This window comes from Mustelus asterias, chromosome 11 (assembly GCF_964213995.1).
Source record: "Mustelus asterias chromosome 11, sMusAst1.hap1.1, whole genome shotgun sequence".
Lineage (NCBI taxonomy): Eukaryota > Metazoa > Chordata > Chondrichthyes > Carcharhiniformes > Triakidae > Mustelus > Mustelus asterias.
Genome location: NC_135811.1, coordinates 105,998,882 through 106,018,437, shown reverse-complemented (window position 1 = coordinate 106,018,437; position 19,556 = coordinate 105,998,882). Strand labels below are relative to the sequence as shown.

General features: G+C 47.3%; 1 protein-coding gene across 3 annotated transcripts in view; it reads left to right on the top strand.

Annotated features, from left to right (window-relative positions):
* socs7 (suppressor of cytokine signaling 7) overlaps positions 1–17,581 on the top strand; it is a 65,031-nt gene extending 47,450 nt beyond the window's left edge. For 2 of the 3 annotated variants that reach the window (XM_078224174.1, XM_078224173.1), the window contains exons 8-10: positions 8,676–8,811; positions 9,335–9,487; positions 10,649–17,581. In XM_078224174.1, the coding sequence (XP_078080300.1) occupies positions 8,676–8,811; positions 9,335–9,455 (257 nt within the window). In that variant the 3' untranslated portion in view covers positions 9,456–9,487; positions 10,649–17,581. Of the gene's footprint in view, positions 1–1,654; positions 1,945–8,675; positions 8,812–9,334; positions 9,488–10,648 lie in introns of those variants that run through there. The other variant, XM_078224176.1, reaches the window with a different exon arrangement.
* Positions 17,582–19,556: the final 1,975 nt, after the last annotated feature.

The following is a 19,556-nucleotide window of genomic DNA, read 5'->3' as shown; positions in this document are numbered from 1 at the left end:
AGTACTTGCGAGGAACAGGCTGGGAAGATGCTGCATTCCCTGGGCATTTTCCTTTGTCTTTCTCTCAAGGACATTGGTCACAATTTACAGCAAATAAACAATGAATGGCCTTTAGTGTTTCAGAATCATTTTTGGGTGATTTAAAATGGGCTGACTCTCAGCTGATGGACTGGACACTGTTTAAAATGCTGAGGTTTTGTGAGAAGCTGTTACTACTCATGAATGTATCGTGAGACATTCTTTGTGCAAAATAAAAATATATTGTAAATGTATTCTGGAAGGCTGGTAAGCGGGAGGTTGAGGTGAGGGGCAAATGAGTTTGAGCAGAAACTTGAACAAGGGAAACAGTTTGTGAAACCAGTGGAATTATCAAGCTTCATAGCCAGAGTATAAATAGTGAACAATAAGCTTTAAACTGCCTTGCTGCTGCCTTGTTATGGGGATGTTTCTGGCTCAGTGCTGGATTCCAGATGTCGCTCTTTATGAAGGAAGTCTTGGTGTTCTTGTCCTATCTGCTCCCAGAGATTATCTCATTGATTAAATATCTCGGAACATTTTATTCTGTGAAAGGTGCTATATAAATGCACTTCATTATCATAGGACAATGAGGAGACCATTCAGCCCCTTGAGCCTGCTCCATTATTCAATTAGATCATGGCTTTACCTTGGTTCCATAAATGTTAATTTTCTTGCCTAAGAAAAGAAACCTACCGGTCTTGGTCTTTAACTCTCCAAATGTCACCCCCAGACTCAGGAAGGTGGAGTTCCAGATTTCCACTGCCCTTTGAGTGAAGTGTTTCCTGAATAGTCCCCCCCCCCCGCCATTCCAGGATTCCCACTCTACTCCAGAAGTTTGTCATCTCTCTCTATCAAACTCTTTAAACACATTAGATCATTGAGTCTCTGGCCTCGAGGGGATGCAAGCCCGGTCAATAACCCGTCCTAATAATGTGACCTCCTTTATCCCGGGAGTCACTCCTATGTGTGAATCCCAGGCTGAGTGTAGCTGCCTTCTCTGGTCACTGCCTCGTTAGTGAAGATTGAAATGTTTTGCGGAGGATGAAGTGAGAAAATGCAGCTGATCTGGACCTGGTATTGTCCAATTAACTCCTGTGTTTATGTTGTATTATTATCTGATTCTCCCGGCCAGGCCAGTCGTGTAGCTCAGACAGAGGCCATTTCTACATCTCTGCAAGTGCTGCTCCCTTCGCAACTGAGCTTAGCCGAGGATCAGGAAAAGAAAGAAAGAATTAAACTTCTGTAGCATCTTTCACAATCTCGGGGCATCCCAAAGCCCTTTACAGCCAATGGAAACACATTTTGAAGCGTAGTCGCTGTTGTAATGTAGGAAATGCAGCAACCAATTTGTGTACAGCAAGATCCCACAAGCAGCAATGTGCTAATGGTTGAGAGATAGATATTAACCCAGGACAGTCGGAGGGTCACAATGCCTCTGGATCTGGGAAACACTGTCTGGAAAGTTTGAGGGTTAGCACCCAACCTTCCAGAAGCAAAATACTGCGGATGCTGGAAATCGGAAATAAAAACTAATGCTGGAAAAGCTCAAGGTCTGTGGAGAGAGAAACAGAGTACATGTTCAGAGTTGAATATGATTTCTATTTCAGGAGAAGTTTTATCTGATCTTGTTCCACAGGACTTGCTGTGTCTCCAGCACCTTGTTTCTATTGCAGTTTGTTTGGAGGTTCCCCAGGTACAGAGAGCTCGCTGCTGCACCACTGTCCAGCCTCTGGCACACAGCCGTCAACGTGGCTTTCAAACGGTTTTGAATAAGATTCTAAACCTTTGGGGCAGGAGGAGGATGGAAAAGGCCTTTCGTTTATATTTTTAAAAACCAGATCTTTGACAGACTATATCGTGGTTAATCGCAGGGTTGCAGGAAGTTGCCACTATCTCAAGTTGAGTCTGTCAGAAAAAACTGCACCTCGAAACTCAAATTTTAAAGTCTTCACTGAAGTTAAGCAGCCAGCCTGAGATGGATTTGAATTTTCTTTCTCGAATCTCCCTGGTAAACTGCTCACTGGGCCTCACATCACCTCTCTGGTCTTGTATTTGAACAGGGCATGTCCTATTCTGCTGATTGATTTGTTTGGTTTATTTGATTTGATTTATTATTGTCACATGTATTAGTAAACAGTGAAAAGTGTTATTTCTTGCATGCTCTATGGACAAAGCATACTGTTCATAGAGAAGGAAAAGAGTGCAGAATGTAGTGTTACAGTCATAGCTAGGGTAGAGAAAGATCAACTTAATGCGAGGTAAGTCCATTCAAAAGTCTGACGGCAGCAGGGAAGAAGCTGTTCTCGAGTCAATTGGTACGTGACTTCAGACTTTTGTATCTTTTTCCCGACAGAAGAAGGTGGAAGAGAGAATGTCCGGGGTATGTGGGGTCCTTTGTTATGCTGGTTGCTTTGCCGAGGCAGCAGGAAGTGTAGACAGAGTCAATGGATGGGAGGCTGGTTTGCGTGATGGACTGGGCTACATTCACGACCTTTTGTAGTTTCTTGCGGTCTTGGGCAGAGCAGGAGCCATACCAAGCTGTGATACAACCAGAAAGAATGCTTTCTATGGTGCATCTGTAAAAGTTGGTGAGAGTTGTAGTGGACATGCCAAATTTCCTTAGTCTTCTGAGAAAGTAGAGGCGTTGGTGGGGCTTTCTTAACTATAGTGTCGGCATGGGGGGGACCAGGACAGGTTGTTGGTGATCTGGACACCTAAAAACTTGAAGCTCTCGACCCTTTCTACTTTGTCCCTGTTGATGTAGAGAGGGGCATGTTCTCCTTTACACTTTTGGAAGTCGATGACAATCTCTTTTGTTTTGTTGCCGCACCAGTTTATCAGATTCTCTATCTCATTCCTGTACTCTGTCTCGTTATTGTTTGAGATTGATTGCACTGAATTATTCTGAAAATCTTCCCCTTTTTGAGAGTTTCAGTGGATCAGGTAAAGTCTTTCTCAACTCCTGTTCCAGTCACTCAGTTTTATGTTTAAAATTCTCATCCTTGTTTTCAAATCATTCTTTGGCCTCGTCACTCACTATCTCAGCAGCCACTTCCTGACCTCCGAGATCGCTGCATTCTTTTACTTCTGGCATTTTTAATTGCCCTACCGTTGGTGGCTGCTCTGGGCGGCATGGACAGGTTGGGCCGAAGGGCCTGTTCCCATGCTGTAAACCTCTGTGACTCTGAGTCAGTAACTGCTTCGCTGAACCGCCGCAGCTATCTCGTCTTTTTCAAAAGTTCCACAAAACATGTCTCCTTGACCAAGTGTTTGGTGGTGTTGGAACACTGATATGTATCAGGGTCAGGTTCTGTCCATGGATTTGAATACATAAAAAGGGCACTAGTAATAGGCAAGTTGTTGTTGTGTTCCATAGTTCTACTGGAGCAAGGATCCAGTCCCCCAATCTCTCAGTTTCAGCTCCACAGGATAATGGAGTGATTCGGAGACTGAATGGTCTGTCATTCTGATGCTTATGTTGCTGCTAAGAGACCATTCAGAACCTCAAACTTGCTCCACGAGCTCGGGAACTGCAACTCCTGATGGATCTAAAGCCCTGAAGATCCAAGAAGGTGGCTGAGGTTTCTGTGCTGTGGGCTGTTGGGGCAAAGGTACCAATTTGGAGCAGTACTGCTCTGCTTGTCACAGCCAAAGATCGGTGAGGGGGCGATTCTCTCGTCCCGCTGCGCTGATTTGTTTAGCGGGCTGGGAGATTCGCACGCCAGCCTGTTCATTCTGGGCACCTGGCCCTGAGTGCATCTCCCAGCATCGGATTTCCAGCACCATCAGTGCTGCATAACGACACTCAAAAGGTCATTTCCCTACAATGCCCTAACCTGGGCCCCCTGGCAGTGCCCAAGGGGCAAAGTGGCAGTGCCCAGGTGGCACCTTGGCATTCCCATCAGCATAGGGCAGTGCCAAGGGGGCGGGGCCTCTGGATGGGCAATCTGTGGGGGTGGGGGGATTCCCAATGCCACATCGCAGTTGGGATTCATGGGGGAGGCCAGCGATCGTGGCTGGCCGCCGGGATTGTTGGGGTGGGAGGGGGGGTGGGGAGGGGGAGGAATGGGGAGATCGAGTCAGCCTGGGAGGGGGGGTGCGGTCAGGTCTGGGTATGTTTGGGGGGGCCAACGATCGAGCCTTGGAGGGATGGGAGGGCCAGCGATCTGGGGTCACGGGGCTGGCTGACAGACAGGAGCCACTGTCCATGCGCCAATCTTGGCGCTGACAGATTGGCATGTGTGCCGTGGCCCACTCAGCGCTACACTGCCGGCCTCTCCAGCGGGGATAGGCCCCACCCAACTGATTTTCAATGTGATTGACACCAGTGCAGTCAGAGTGCGGGAGATTCTATTTTAAACTCCCGCTGCAAAAAACCCAGCGTGATTTTCTCCGGTTTTTACACAAATTCGACACTATGGAAAACCAAAACTCCACCCTGGATTCAGCCCGAGTGGCCCCAACATTCCCAGATGTTTCTAAATCCTTCACCTGAGCTCTGCTCCTTATCCCATGTCCTGTTTCCATAGTTACTGCCTTTAATAAATGAAAAGGGAGTGTAGGTAATGAGACCATTGCTTGAAGTATTTAACTGGATGAGGATAAATCTCAATCTCGGGGCTGTAATTGTCTGAATCCCAGATTGAAAGGGACAGAACTAAAAATGGATTCATAATTGCGTGGCCCAGCTGGTACACCTGGCCGGCCTTGACTGGTTGATTCACCGCGACTAATCTCGCCCTCGACACTGCGGGGGCGGTAGGGGGGGTTCAGTCACAGACGTGAGCCTCACATTGCTGCAAATACTCATCCTCCCAGCCACTTACTGAAAGGACGGCGTTTCTGCTCTTCACTGGAAACCATTAGCTCTTTAAGGACTGATTGACCTTTCCTGCGTTCAAACTACAGACCTATTTCTGTCAGATTGCATCTGCTGCAAATGTGTTTCTGGAAATGTATTTTGCTGAGCAGCGATTCTGTCGTTTTCGCTGCCTGCAGGAGTTATGATGGGGTCGATGTGCGTGAGAGGCCCACCCCCCCCCCCAGCTTTAATTGCCCTGCTCCTCGAGGGAGCGTTAGCAGCAACTGTTCAAAGCAGCTTCAAGCTGGAGATGGTCACTCGCCATGTTGTGGACTGACTGCCCGCCGGCCCTCCTGTTACCCCCGCTGGCCGATAATCCTCTCTGGTCTTTGGGCACGAAAGGGAACTGGAGCAGGTGATTAGTGAGCATCAAATTCACTCATAAGAAGTGAAAATGATCCCCATGAGGGAGTGCCGCACTGTCAGAGGGTCAGTGCTGAGGGAGTGCCGCACTGTCAGGGGGTCAGTGTTGAGGGAGCGCCGCACTGTCAGAGGGTCAGTGATGAGGGAGTGCCGCACTGTCAGGGGGTCAGTGCTGAGGGAGTGCCGCACTGTCAGGGGGTCAGTGCTGAGGGAGTGCCGCACTGTCAGGGGGTCAGTGCTGAGGGAGTGCCGCACTGTCAGGGGGTCAATGCTGAGGGAGTGCCGCACTGTCAGGGGGTCAGTGCTGAGGGAGTGCCGCACTGTCAGGGGGTCAGTGCTGAGGGAGTGCCGCACTGTCAGGGGGTCAGTGCTGAGGGAGTGCGGCACTGTCAGAGGGTCAGTGCTGAAGGAGTGCGGCACTGTCAGGGGGTCAGTGCTGAAGAAGTGCGGCACTGTCAGAGGGTCAGTGCTGAGGGAGTGCCGCACTGTCAGGGGGTCAGTGGTGAGGGAGTGCGGCACTGTCAGGGGGTCAGTGCTGAGGGAGTGCCGCACTGTCAGAGGGTCAGTGCTGAGGGAGTGCTGCACTGACAGAGGGTCAGTGCTGAGGGAGTGCCGCACTGTCAGAGGGTCAGTGCTGAGGGAGTGCCGCACTGTCAGGGGGTCAGTGGTGAGGGAGTGCGGCACTGTCAGGGGGTCAGTGCTGAGGGAGTGCCGCACTGTCAGAGGGTCAGTGCTGAGGGAGTGCCGCACTGTCAGAGGGTCAGTACTGAGGGAGTGCCGCACTGTCAGAGGGTCAGTGCTGAGGGAGTGCCGCACTGTCAGGGGGTCAGTGCTGAGGGAGTGCCGCACTGTCAGGGGGTCAGTGCTGAGCGGGAGCCACTTTGCTATTAGCGGCATCTTGGACAATGAAATATTCAAACTTTTATTCCATCCATCGCTCGTTTAGACATGAGGGATCTTGTGACAGGATTTTGATTGTGTTTTGATTTCAGAATATTCCAAATCGCTTTCCAGATACTTATTGAAGTGCAGACATTTGTTGTAATGTCGGAAATGTGGAAGCCAGTTTTCCACAACAGCCAATAAAAAGGACATTTACAAATGAACAGTAATGTTGGTGAGGGGTGAATCATTGCTGACTCACTAAGGAGAAATACCCATTGTCATGGTGACCGTGGGATCTTTACATCTACATGAGAGAATAGACAAGACTATGCTTTAATGTCCCATCTGAAATCCAGAGCTTCCAACAGTGCAACACTCCCTCAGCACTGACCCTCTGACAGTGCAACACTCCCTCAGCACTGACCCTCTGACAGTGCGGCACTCCCTCAGTACTGACCCTCTGACAGTGCGGCACTCCCTCAGCACTGACCCTCTGACACTGCAGCACTCCCTCAGCACTGACCCTCTGACAGTGCGGCACTCCCTCAGCACTGACCCTCTGACAGTGCGGCACTCCCTCAGCACTGACCCTCTGACACTGCAGCACTCCCTCAGCACTGACCCTCTGACAGTGCAGCACTCCCTCAGCACTGACCCTCTGACAGTGCGGCACTCCCTCAGTACTGACCCTCTGACAGTGCGGCACTCCCTCAGCACTGACCCTCTGACAGTGCGGCACTCCCTCAGCACTGACCCTCTGACAGTGCAGCACTCCCTCAGCACTGACCCTCTGACAGTGCGGCACTCCCTCAGCACTGACCCTCTGACAGTGCGGCACTCCCTCAGCACTGACCCTCTGACAGTGTGGCACTCCCTCAGCACTGACCCTCTGACAGTGCGGCACTCCCTCAGCACTGACCCTCTGACAGTGCGGCACTCCCTCAGCACTGACCCTCTGACAGTGCGGCACTCCCTCAGCACTGACCCTCTGACAGTGCGGCACTCCCTCAGCACTGACCCTCTGACAGTGCGGCACTCCCTCAGCACTGACCCTCTGACAGTGCAGCACTCCCTCAGCACTGACCCTCTGACAGTGCGGCACTCCCTCAGTACTGACCCTCTGATAGTGCGGCACTCCCTCAGCACTGACCCTCTGACAGTGCAGCACTCCCTCAGCACTGACCCTCTGACAGTGCGGCACTCCCTCAGTACTGACCCTCTGACAGTGCGGCACTCCCTCAGCACTGACCCTCTGACAGTGCAGCACTCCCTCAGCACTGACCCTCTGACAGTGCGGCATTCCCTCAGTACTGACCCTCTGACAGTGCGGCGCTCCCTCAGCACTGACCCTCTGACAGTGCGGCGCTCCCTCGGCGCCGACCCTCTGACCGTGCGGCGCTCCCTCAGCACTGACCCTCTGACACTGCAGCATTCCCTCAGCACTGACCCTCTGACAGTGCGGCACTCCCTCGGCGCCGACCCTGCGAGTGTGAGCTTGGGGCCTGTGCTCTGGAGTGGGATGTGAAACCATGGCCTTGGCAGTCAGGTTGGCATGGCCCTCACTGAGCCGCAGCGCACACCCGTGTTTAATTCTGTTTTGAGGTCTGGGAGTGGGATCTTTCTCTGCTTCAGTCGATTGGCTCACTGACGCTCACTCTTGGAGTTCAGGCCTCATCCCTGGAAGGTGCAGATTTGCATCAACTGATCCCCCGCCCCAGTGCGTCTCACTCCTGTCCCTCACAGCACACTTCCTCCTTTGTGAGAATTTAGACCACTGTGTTCCTCTTACACTTTCAGATCCTGTTTCCATAAACTTTGGAAAGAATCACGATTAAACTGCAGACTTTGGCATAAATCACAGCTCTTCAGCTGCCTGGACCTGAAGTTCCTTCAAGCCTGTCTGTCTGTTTCCCTCTTACTGCTCCTTCAGAGCGCTCCTTAAACCTGCTCTTACCAAGCAGTGTTTTGGTGTGGCTCGTTTGGCCTGAGCTACTTGATTCTTGTTTACAGGTTTGCCTCTGACTCCTGTCCAGTTCCTGCTATCTGGTCATCTGTACTGATCTCTCTCCCTGTGGTTTGGTGTGAAATGTTGTTCCTGTGAAGCATTATGGGCAGTTTTTATTTTTATTTTAATTCTGGCTAGGTCAGCATTCATTGCTTGTCCCTAATTACCCCTTCAGAAGTTGTTGGTGTGATTGAGAGGCCTTGCTAAACCATTTCAGAGAATCAGCCACATTGCTGTGGCTCTGGAGAACGTATCGGCCAGACCGGGTAAGGACGGCAGATTTCCTTCCCCACAGGACACTAGTGAACCAGGTGGATTTTTCCAACATTACTAATGCGAGCTTTCAATTCCAATTCGCTTATTTAACTGAGCCCAGCTATAGTGCTTGGATCTGAGCTTGCCTTTCCTGTGGTAGAGGAGTTTATAAATGCAAGTTGTTGTTGTTGTTGACCTGTGAGATCCCCTGGGGGTTCCCCAGTGCATTAGTGCGGCGCCTGGCGGCCCAGCTTTGGCCTGAGCTCTGTGACCATTCTCGTTTTGCAGGTTTGCCTCCGACCCCTGTGCAGCTCCTCTACCCCGTCTCCCGCTTCAGCAATGTGAAATCCCTACAACACCTTTGCCGTTTCCGAATCCGACAGCTTGTCCGGATAGACCACATCCCGGAACTTCCACTCCCAAAGTGAGTAGTCTGCAGATTTTGGGGGGGGGGGGGGCGGGGGTGGTGGAGACTGTTACTCAGGATGGGTTCTGCTTTGGTTGCTGGGGACTGTGTGGTGGGGGGTGGGGACGGAGTACAGAGTGAGTGGAGGATGGGTGGTCTGCAGGTTGGGGTTTACCTGAGGATGCACTCTGCGTGGTGGGGGTGGGGAGAGATGGTGGGTGGAGGGAGTATTGGGTGGTGTAGCATCGAGACGCACTATAGTGGCTGAACACAAGCTGCTGTAAATATCCCATTGCGACAAGATCTTGTACTGCTTCAGGTGGAAAGAGCAATAACCTCCAAAAGGGAATTGGATAAATATTTGGCTGAACATTTCACACAGACCTGAGGCAGAGCAGGGGGTTGGGATGAATTGGATAGCACTTTCCGAGAGCTAGCACAGGCAGAATGGGCCGAATGGCTTCAATCCAGACAGTGGTTCTGTGAACTGCCTTTCCCTATGTTTGCTGCTGACTGACTTTGCGTTACTGATCTTGCCCAGACCCCTCATATCGTATCTGCGAAAGTTTTACTATTACGATCCTGAGGAAGAGGCCTACCTTTCCCTGAGGGAAGCTCGTCTGTGTATCGCCCACGAACAGGACATGGACACCCAGACGTAGCTGTCCCAGAAACATCGCTCGAACCGTCTAAAGTAAGTAAAGCCGAGCCTTCACTCTGAATCTGTCAAGGTGTGTGGTTTACTTTGCTGTGGTTTTCTCACCTCCACCTTCTCCCTGCCTTCTACTCTTCCTCCCCCCCCCCCCCCCCGCCTCCCTTCACTCCCCTCCACCCTCTCCCACGTTGCTGTGGCTTTGCAATCACATGTAAAATCATAGAAACCTTACAGTGCAGAAAGAGGCCATTTGGCCCATCAAGTCTGCACCGACCACAATCCCACCTAGGCCCTACTCCCATATCCCTACATATTTACCCGCTAATCCCTCTAACCTACCTAGGACTCTAAAGGGCAATTTTAGCATGGCCAATCAACCTAACCCGCACATCTTTGGACTGTGGGAGGAAACCGGAGCACCCGGAGGAAACCCACGCAGACACGGGGAGAATGTGCAAACTCCACACAGACAGTGACCCAAGCCGGGAATCGGAACCCAGGTCCCTGGACCTGTGAAGCAGCAGTGCTAACCACTGTGCCACCGTGTTGCCCAGACCGGGTAAGGACGGCAGATTTCCTTCCCTAAAGGACATTGGTAAACCAGATGGGTTTTTCCAACAATCAACAATGGTTACAAGGTCGCCGTTAGACTTTTAATTCCAGATATTTTATTGAATTCAAATTTCATCACCTGCCATGGTGGGATTTGAGAATTACCCTGGGTCTGCATTACTAGTCCGGTGACTGTAGCACAACACCACTGCCTCCCCCAGGATGATGCGGAATATAAACACCAGTGTGGGTCAAATGGCCAGTTTCCGTTTGTAAACTCTGAAAAAGATCTTTCTATCGGGCCACTGTCGATTGTCCCCGGCAAAATTCATGTGGTGCTGATTTTCAGATACTTTGTATTTAATATAATTTTCAGCATGGTTTGAATGTCAGTGGTATTGGGGAAGCCAGTGTGTTCATTAATCTTAGTTTGAAACTGCTTACTCTGCTAATTTACTGCATTCTAATTGAAGATGAGCTTCATTTCTGCTGAGGGAGCTTTATTCTATAGATTTACAAAACCGAGCCTCGGTGGACATCAGGTGCGCGCGATTGCTTGGCAGTTTGTGGCACTCATTTGTGTTGTGGTTGAGTTAGATGAGAGAATGTTGTCCTGACCCTTCATGCTGCCTCTCTGCTTTGTTGCAGGTTGGAGAGTTACTGAGAGCAGTGGGAACGCCGCATTCTGACCGGATCCCAACGCCAGGAGCCGCTTATGACCCAGGGGGCTCGTCGATTTTCCTGAATTGCTCCTTATCCCCGATGCTTATTTAGACGCGTCGCTCACTCCAGAAGTTGGTGTGGTGGAGAGAGGGGAGGAGGGTGCACCCGGAACACGGCAGAATTCCTCCCGGAATCTCCCTGGATGGTGAAGATGGGACAGGACAATCAAACGATGGATGATGGATTTGCACTTTCTACAGAGAAAGACAGGTGTTCCTAACTTGCAGCTTTTTGCTGGGGAGGCAATAGTTCTCCCGAATCCAGAGACATTCCAGGTTTTTGTGCTGAGATACCTGACGCTGTATGAATGCCTGGAAGGGTTATATTGCACAAATGTTGTTTTTTTTTGTTAATTTATGGATTAGACTACTGGTTATATTCACAGGTTGTTTAATGCGTAACTCATGGAAATCATTTGCAGGTTTCTCTTAGAATCATAGAATGGTTACAGTACAGAGGAGACTATTCAGCCCATCGTGTCAGTGCTGGCTCCCTGCAAGAGCAACCCGGCTAGTCCCGCTCCCCCACCTTTCCGCCATAGTTCTGCAAATTGTTTCTTTTAAGATAATTGTCCAATTCCCTTTTGAAATCCACGACTGAACCTGTCTCCAGTGTGAGCTTGGGTGGTGTTTTCTGAATCCTAACCACTCGCTGCATAAAAATAAAGATTTCTTTGTGTCGCCTTTTGGTTCTTCAATGTGTTTCCTCTGGTTCTCAACATTTCTGCCAATGGGAACAGTTTCTCACGATTTACTCTGCCCGATTCCTTATGACCTCGAACACCTCAATCAGATCTCCTCACAATCTCCTCCTCTTTGAGGGGAAGAGTCTTAGCTTCTCCAGTCTATCTGTGTAACTAAAGTTAGAACCATTCTTGTCCATCCTTTCTGCATTCTTACCAAAGCTTTCCTGTCCTTCAGTGTGGTGCCTAGGATTGGATACAATACTCCAGTTGAGGCTCACCCAGTGTTTTCTAAAGGTTCGCTCTAATCTCTTTAGTTCTGTACTCTAAGCATCTATTTTTGAAGCCCAGGATTCCATATACCTTTATTGACCTCTGTCTCATCCTGTCCTGATGTGGAGATGCCGGCGTTGGACTGGGGTGAACACAGTAAGAAGTCTCACAACACCAGGTTAAAGTCCAACAGCTGAAGGAGCAGCGCTCCGAAAGCTTATGGTATTTGCTACCAAATAAACCTGTTGGACTTTAACCTGGTGCTGTGAGACTTCTTACTGTGTTCATCCTGTCCTGCCATCTTCAACAATTTGTGCACATTTACCTCCAGGTCCCTCTATTCTCAACCCCCTTTGGATTTGTCCTCTTTGTGTTGCCTCTCTTCATTCTTCCCTCCAAAATGAACCATTTCACATTTCTCTCCATTAAATTTCATTTGCCACTCCGTCCACCCGGACTGCGGCAGTCTGACCTTTTGACATCAATCGCTCTCCTCCTCTCAGTTCACAGCATTTCCAAGTAATGTGTCATCCACGAATATTGAAATTGTTTCCAGTGCAAGTCTAGGTAACAAAGAACACGCTGGGTAGTCATCCTTTCACCGAGCCCTGGGGAACTATACACTCCCTCCAACTGTTCACCGCTATTCTCTCTTTCCTGCCACTCAGTCAATTTTGTGTCCTTATTGCGACTGTCCCTTTTATTGATAAACTGCTGTGTCCACTTTACCAATGTCTTTCGGAAGTCTGTGTACGCTTCATCAAACAACTCAATCTCGTTATTTAAACATGATTTGCCTCTAACAAATTCATGAGCGCTTTTCCTTAATTAAGCCATATTTATCCAAGTGATAATTTTGTCCAAGATTATGGTTTCTATAACCCTTCCCACCATCAATGTTAAACCAACTGGCCTGTAGTTGCTTTAAACTTGCACCCTTTTTAATGAACACAGGTGTGATATTTACAGTTCTCCAGCCCTTTGACACCAACCCTGTCTCTGAGGAAGATTGGGAAAACTGTTGTTAGTATCTCTGTGATTTCTACTTTACTTTCTTTTGTATTCATTGGACACATCCTGTCCACCTTAAGTACAGATAGCCTTTCTGATACCTCCCCTACATCACTTTATAGCCCATCCAGTGTCTCGACTGCCTCCACTTTCGCTGAGTTTGGGAGCATTTACACTCCATGGAACTGAAATGCCCTGATACTACCTCTCTGTGTTATACTACCCACTGATTAAACAGAAATAAACTCGAATAACTAAAGACTCATCGGCCAGTCGCCAAGCAGCTGCTTCCCTTGTACTGAAGTCACTTTATTTTATAGGGATTATGAGTATGTTTAATGATTTTATTTTCATCTATAGATTTGATTTTAATTTACTGAAAAAAAATCAAGAACCCTTTAGTGTTACGATACCTTGTTATTTAATTTAAACTTTATCCCGTCAGACCTGATTAATTAATTAAAAACTGATTGTAATTAAATGATAAATTATCAAATTGGCTTTAATTTTTATACTAATTGATCTAGTTTCACTTAATAGTTCATGATTTAAGTCATATTCAAAGTTTATCAATTAATCACACTCCTCACGTGATTTCATTTTTCTAAGAAAATGTATTTGAACATTTTTGTGTATTAGATATGAAAATACAGGAAATGGCCGCGTGTCTGACCAATAAAATAACATCTAATAGGATAACAAAGAGTCAGTTTGCTTTCCGATTGGCTGTGATGATTTATCCCTGCTGTGTTCTTGGGTCACCCATGTTCTTTGACCTGGAAGCATTTTAGTTTAATTACCAAGGGTTAGAATTCCCTCATTTCCAGTACCTTCATAACAAAAACACAAAAATGTTCAAATATTTTTTCTTAAAAGCCACCATTTTTGCTAATCCTGATACGTTGTTGCCTGAGTTATTCCAGCAGTATCCAGGACATTAATCTTCAATTCCCACAGATCCCAAAGCAATCCCGAGTGTTGGTGAAGGAGAGCACACAATGGATTAGCAAAAAGCAATATTGGATTCATTTCCTTCACCCCCCTCCATCCCCGCCCCAGTGCCCTTTCCCCTTGCAATGTGACACCAAGAGTCTCTCTACTTGGGTGCCCTTGTATTCCAGTCACTGAAGATAGCATACAGATACAGCAGGCAATAAAGAAGGCAAATGGTATGTTGGCGTTCATAGTGAGAGGATTTGAGTACAGGAGTAGAGACATCTTGCTGCACTTATACAGGGCCTTGGTGAGGCCACATCTGGAATGTTGTGTGCAGTTTTGGTCTCCTTTTATTTGAGGAAGGATGCCCTTGCCATCGAGGGAGTGCAGGGAAGGTTTTACCAGATTGATTCCTGGAATGATGGGACTGGCATGAGGACAGATTGAGTCAGTTAGTATTGCATTGACAGGAGTTTAGAAGAATGAGGGGGGATCTCAAATTCTAACAGGACTATTTAGAGTAGATGCAGGAAGGATGTTCCCAATGGTGGGGGTGTCCAGAACCAGAGGTCACAGTTTGAGGATACAGGATAAATCTTTAAGGACTGAAATAAGGAGAAATTTCTTCATCCAGAGAGTGGCGAATGTGTGGAATTCTCTACCACAGAAAGCAATTGAGGCCAAAACTTGTATGTTTACAAGAAACACATATAGCAACAGGGGGCGAATGGGGATCAAGGGATATGGAGGAAGGGGGGGGATCAGGATTTTGAATTTGACAATCAGCCATGATCCTAATGAATGGTGGAACAGGCTCGAAGGGCCGAATGGCCTACTCCTGCTCCTATTTGCTATATTGACTTTAGGTCCACAATTCTAGCAACCTCTTGAAAAATTCAGCAAGTCCAAGTTTTGCTCTTGGTCCCATTTTCTTTGCCCATAAATAACACAGCATCATACTTACAGGATTCAGCTAAAGCACAAAACTGCACATGTTGGTTAATATTGTAGCTCTGTCTATAATCCCTGAGCTCAGTGTTTTTCTGTGTTACTGGTTTGCAGTCACTCACTTGAAATGTATTCCGCGAGTAATTTTGTTTGTCAAGTTTTCTAAATGATGGATAATTTACATCGAGTATACAGCACAGAAACAGGCCATTCTGTCCAACTCCTCCATGCTGGTCTTTATACCCCACATGGGCCTTCTCTCTCACTACCTCATCTCACCCAATCAGCTTCTCCTCATCTCCCTCTCTGGCCACCCCCTAAAATGGATTGATGCTGTTGGCCTCAACCAATCAGGAGTGAGTGCCACATTCTTACCTCTCTTATGGAAAGAAGTTTCTCCTGGATAACCTCTTGGATTTATTAATCTTATATTTATGCCCCTAATTTGGGACACCCTACAAGTGAAATATTGTCCCTATGTCAACCTTATCAAATCTCTTTGTAATCTTAAAGACCTCAATCAGCTCACTTTTCCAGAGAAAAAAACCCTTTTTTAATATATATTTTATTCAAATCCTCTTCCAGCTTCAGTCCTCAGCCCCTGGAAGGGACACGAGAGATTCTGGATTCAGATTATTGTGGCTCATGTTCTTCCAGCGTGAGAATCTCCGGCCATGTCTGCACTGTTTGTTGGGATGGCTGATTTCTGAATCAATTTGCATTGTGGTACAAGGACACCATCCTTTCTGGTGAAGAGTTGTTGCTTCCTATGGTAGAATCCAACCGTGGACGCAATAACATTGCAATACGGCGACTGTCCTCATTCTGGGTCATCCCATTTCCTATTTGATAAAAGCTGGGGAGGCCACCACCCATCTGTTCTTTTTTCCCCTGGGCTGCCAACCCGCCAGGAATTAAAGATTAATATCTGGACACTGCTGCATGTGGCAACCAGGAGAAAAATCACACCTGGGGGAAAATCAGAAAGTTGGGTTTTTCTCCGTTAATATCAGAAACGAGAAAAACAGCTGTGTACTGGGCAGGGTCAGTGATGGAAATCTCCAGGAGTATGTCCAACTGGTCCCCGTCTCTCTCTCTCTCTCTCTCTCTTCCCCCCCCCCCCAAACCACCCCTATCTTCTACTTGAGAATTCAGCAATGAAGAGGTGTCACTTGTTGTAAGAATCCTAAAACTCCAGCCATGATTGTGTTCCCTGTCTGGTTGTGGTTTTTGGAAAGGGGAAATTCTATCAACCCACAGGGACAGCCACATTGCAAATGAGAAGTTTAACCCTTACAGTCATCTGACTTTAAATAAAAGTTTACTAAACCTTGCAACTTGAATTTTCTTTCTGCATTGAAGCTTTGCACCTGTGCCATTGGTTAATGTTAAATTACCTGCTGCACCGAATGACCTGTCTGCTGGAACATCGGCTCCTGGGAGCTGCCCTACCAGAAGGTCAATGACAAGAACAAGGTCTTTTCTAATTTGTTTGTTTGTTATAAGAAGATTGGGCCAATTGTGGAGTCATGGGTTGGGGGGAGTGGAGGGCAGGCTAGGAACCTTCAATAAAACCTCCAAAAATATGTCTGACTAGAGTTGGCAACCATAATAGTACCCATGTGCAACTTGTTTCTCAGTTCTGTCGTGATGGTGTTTGCCCAGTGAGAGTCTCTCTTGCCGTGTGGTGACCATGTAGCGTGGAGTTGGTCTCTCCAGGCTCACATTTACACAAGTGAAACTCCCACTGGTAACATTAGCACTGAACTGAGAGATCGGGAGGCCTGGGTGAACACTTGTTTGTCACAGTGGATTCCAAATCATAGGATATTTGGAACTCAGAATCGAGTGTAAGAAGGTTGATCACAGGACCATACAGCACAGAGGAAGGCTATTCAGCCCACCGTGCCTGTCCTGCTCATTAGAAGAGCAGTCCAGCCAGTTTCCTTTCCCCATGGCCCTGCAAATATTCCCTATTTAAGTATTTATCCAATCCCCTTTGAAAAGTTGTTATTGAATCTGTTCCAAAGGCCTTTCAAACAATGTATTCAGATCACAACACTGCTTAATAAAGAAAAAGAGAACACACCTGATGAAGGAGCAGCGCTCCAAAAGCTCGTGATTCCAAATAAACCTGTTGGACTCTAACCTGGTTTGTGAGACGACTTACTAATAAAAAAAAAAGTTTTGCTCCTCTCGTTCTTTTGCTAATAAGCTTAAATTTGTGTTTTCTGATTAGATGCAGAGCAAAACTCCCCAAAACACTCCAAATCCAATGGTGACGCTGCCCATACCCGCATGTGACACTTTTCCATTTTCTGCATTGACTTCTCGAGCAAGCTCTGAATAGGAAACGGTCAAACAGCCCGTTCTCGCAGTGACTTCCCCAGCCTGATGCTGCTCGATTTAGCTGTGGGTTGGGTTTGCTCTTTTGAGCCGAGGGCCCAATAGGAACTGTCTGAAGTTGTGCAGACTCCTCTCAAAGCAGCCCACACGATCAGGGAAGAGCACTGTCCCCTGCAGTCTGGGCAACAAAAATACAACCGAGAGTCTCAGATGTGAAAGGACAAATCCTTCGGCAACATTTAAATTGGTTTAGTGTTTGTGACCAGCTGAGGTTTATCCCCCTGTGTGAAAATAGTCCTGGACAGATCATAAAATAGAAAACTGTATCCCTTAAAGAATGGCCTTGCCTGGTAAATCTAGATATATTTTGTGATTGATGCAAAATTAATGCAGACTGACTGTAACCATCCAGTCTACTGATATTTTGTACATACTCTATTAATAAGCATGTATGTCCTCTCTGTATATGGAGGACCTTGGAACAATCAGTGCTGATGTCAGAGGGAGTCGTGTAAATGTTTCAACCCTTGTTTTGTAAATGTTGAAAAAAGGCGGTTGATTATGTATTGTGGATTTGTATTGAATTTCTATTCTTGAAACTACTGCCGTTAAAGACTTGTATATATCGGAATCTGAGTGAAACTTATAAACCGATTGATTTAAAATTGTTTCTGGGTATGAGTGTTGGATTTTTTTTTAAGATGGTCAGAATTAATCTTTTGGGCTGTTGTATTAAAACAACTGCTTTATGTTCGAGAGACCGGCAAAGGAATTCACAAGCCCCTTCACTTTTTAAAATACTTTAGTCTCACTCTACCAGCATGACCTCTATTCCTTTCTGTCTCCACTGCACATCTCCTTTCCTCGGAAAGTCATCTATACCATTCACCTCGACTGCTCCCTGTGGTAGAGTTCAACATTATCCCTATAAGGAATTTTATCCTGAATTCCCAGTAGATTTATTAGTGACTATCCGATACCTAGTTTTGGACTCCGCACAAATGGGATCTACATTGACACTGTCAAACCTTTTTCTTATTGGTTCCCCTTATCCATTTCAAGACTATAGTTTCCCAGGCCGTCATTCCATACCACCCACCAAACATCTCACTGCCCCCAGCCCTCAGCCGTTTCCCCCCCCCACCCCCACACCATCTCACTTCCCCAACCATTCCCCGCCACTATCTCGCTCCCTTCCTGCACTCCTCCACTTTAAACAATACCTGAGGTGTACAGAATTAAATTATTCCCCACACCTCTCCCTGCCCCCACAGGCAAAACACCTCAGTTGTGGGTTTTCTTGGATTAAGATGGTCTGCTCTCTCCCCACCCCAAAGGACCCTGGTAACAACTGACTTCCCCGCACCCCCAACCCTTGGCCTGAAAGTTCAAGTGTTAATTTATTTTTGAATACTGTAACCCGCTCATCAATCCGCCCAGGAAGGGGCAGGTGACCCACTTCTTGTGCCTCAGATTACAGCTTCCTCAGATGCTCTGATGGGAGGTTAGCCGTCCAGGGAAACATCGTTTGACCAACAATTCTACATAAATATTTAAAATTGAGCTCTGGGTGATGAGCAAAAAAAGGTTTGCACTTTTATACAGTCTCTGATGTCCCAAAGCACTTTACATCCAATGGGATACTACCAAAGTATTGCCACGATGTTGTGATGTCGGAGATGCGGTGAGCAATTTGCACTCAGTAATGTGAGAATGATCTGATGCTCTGTATTTTGGTGATATCAGCTAAGGGCTACCATTGGTCTAGACTGTTAACGTTCTTGCTCTCCTTTAAATTGGATGCGGGATCTTCTATGTCCTCGTACCATGAAGCTTGGTTTACTGATTTATGTCTAAATCTTCAGATGCTATAATACGAAAGCATTCTGTGAATCCTGTAGTTGTCCCATTCCTTTTGGAGATTCCTGTTGGGAATGTGTCTTGTTAGTGGCCTCTGCAGTGTGTGATTTCCGTTTCTTGAGGCTGGGTCCAGGGACCTCTGCATCTCTGGTGCTCCCAAAGAAACCCTTCTTGTCTCCAGCCCTAGTGACTAGAAATTGTAATAAAGTTTGATTTATAATTGTAAAATATATTCCACTGAGGGGAGATTACAATCCGGTGTTTCCAACTCTTCCCTGGTCCAAACCCAGGTGCCCCCTATCCTTCACCTGGCATGCACTGCCTGGAAGTGTGGTGGAGGCAGGTTCAATCAAGGCATTCATAGAAACATAGAAGATAGGAGGAGGCCATTTGGCCCCACGCACCCCGGACATTCTCTCTTCCGTCGGGAAAAAGATACAAAAGTTTGAGATCATGTACCAACCGACTCTAGAACAGCTTCTTCCCTGCTGCAATCAGACTTTTGAAAGGACTTACTTTATATGAAGTTGATCTTTCTCTACACCCTAGCTATGACTGTAACACTACATTCTGCAGTCCTTTCCTTCTCTATGTACGGTATGCTTTGTATAGCGCGCAAGAAACAATACTTTTCACTGTATAGTAATGCATGTGACAATAACTCAAATCAAATCAAATGTATTCAAATTCCACCAGCTGCCATGGTGGGATTGGAACCCATATCCTCAGGACATTAGCCTAGGTTTCTAGTCCAGTAACATTACCACTACTCCACCA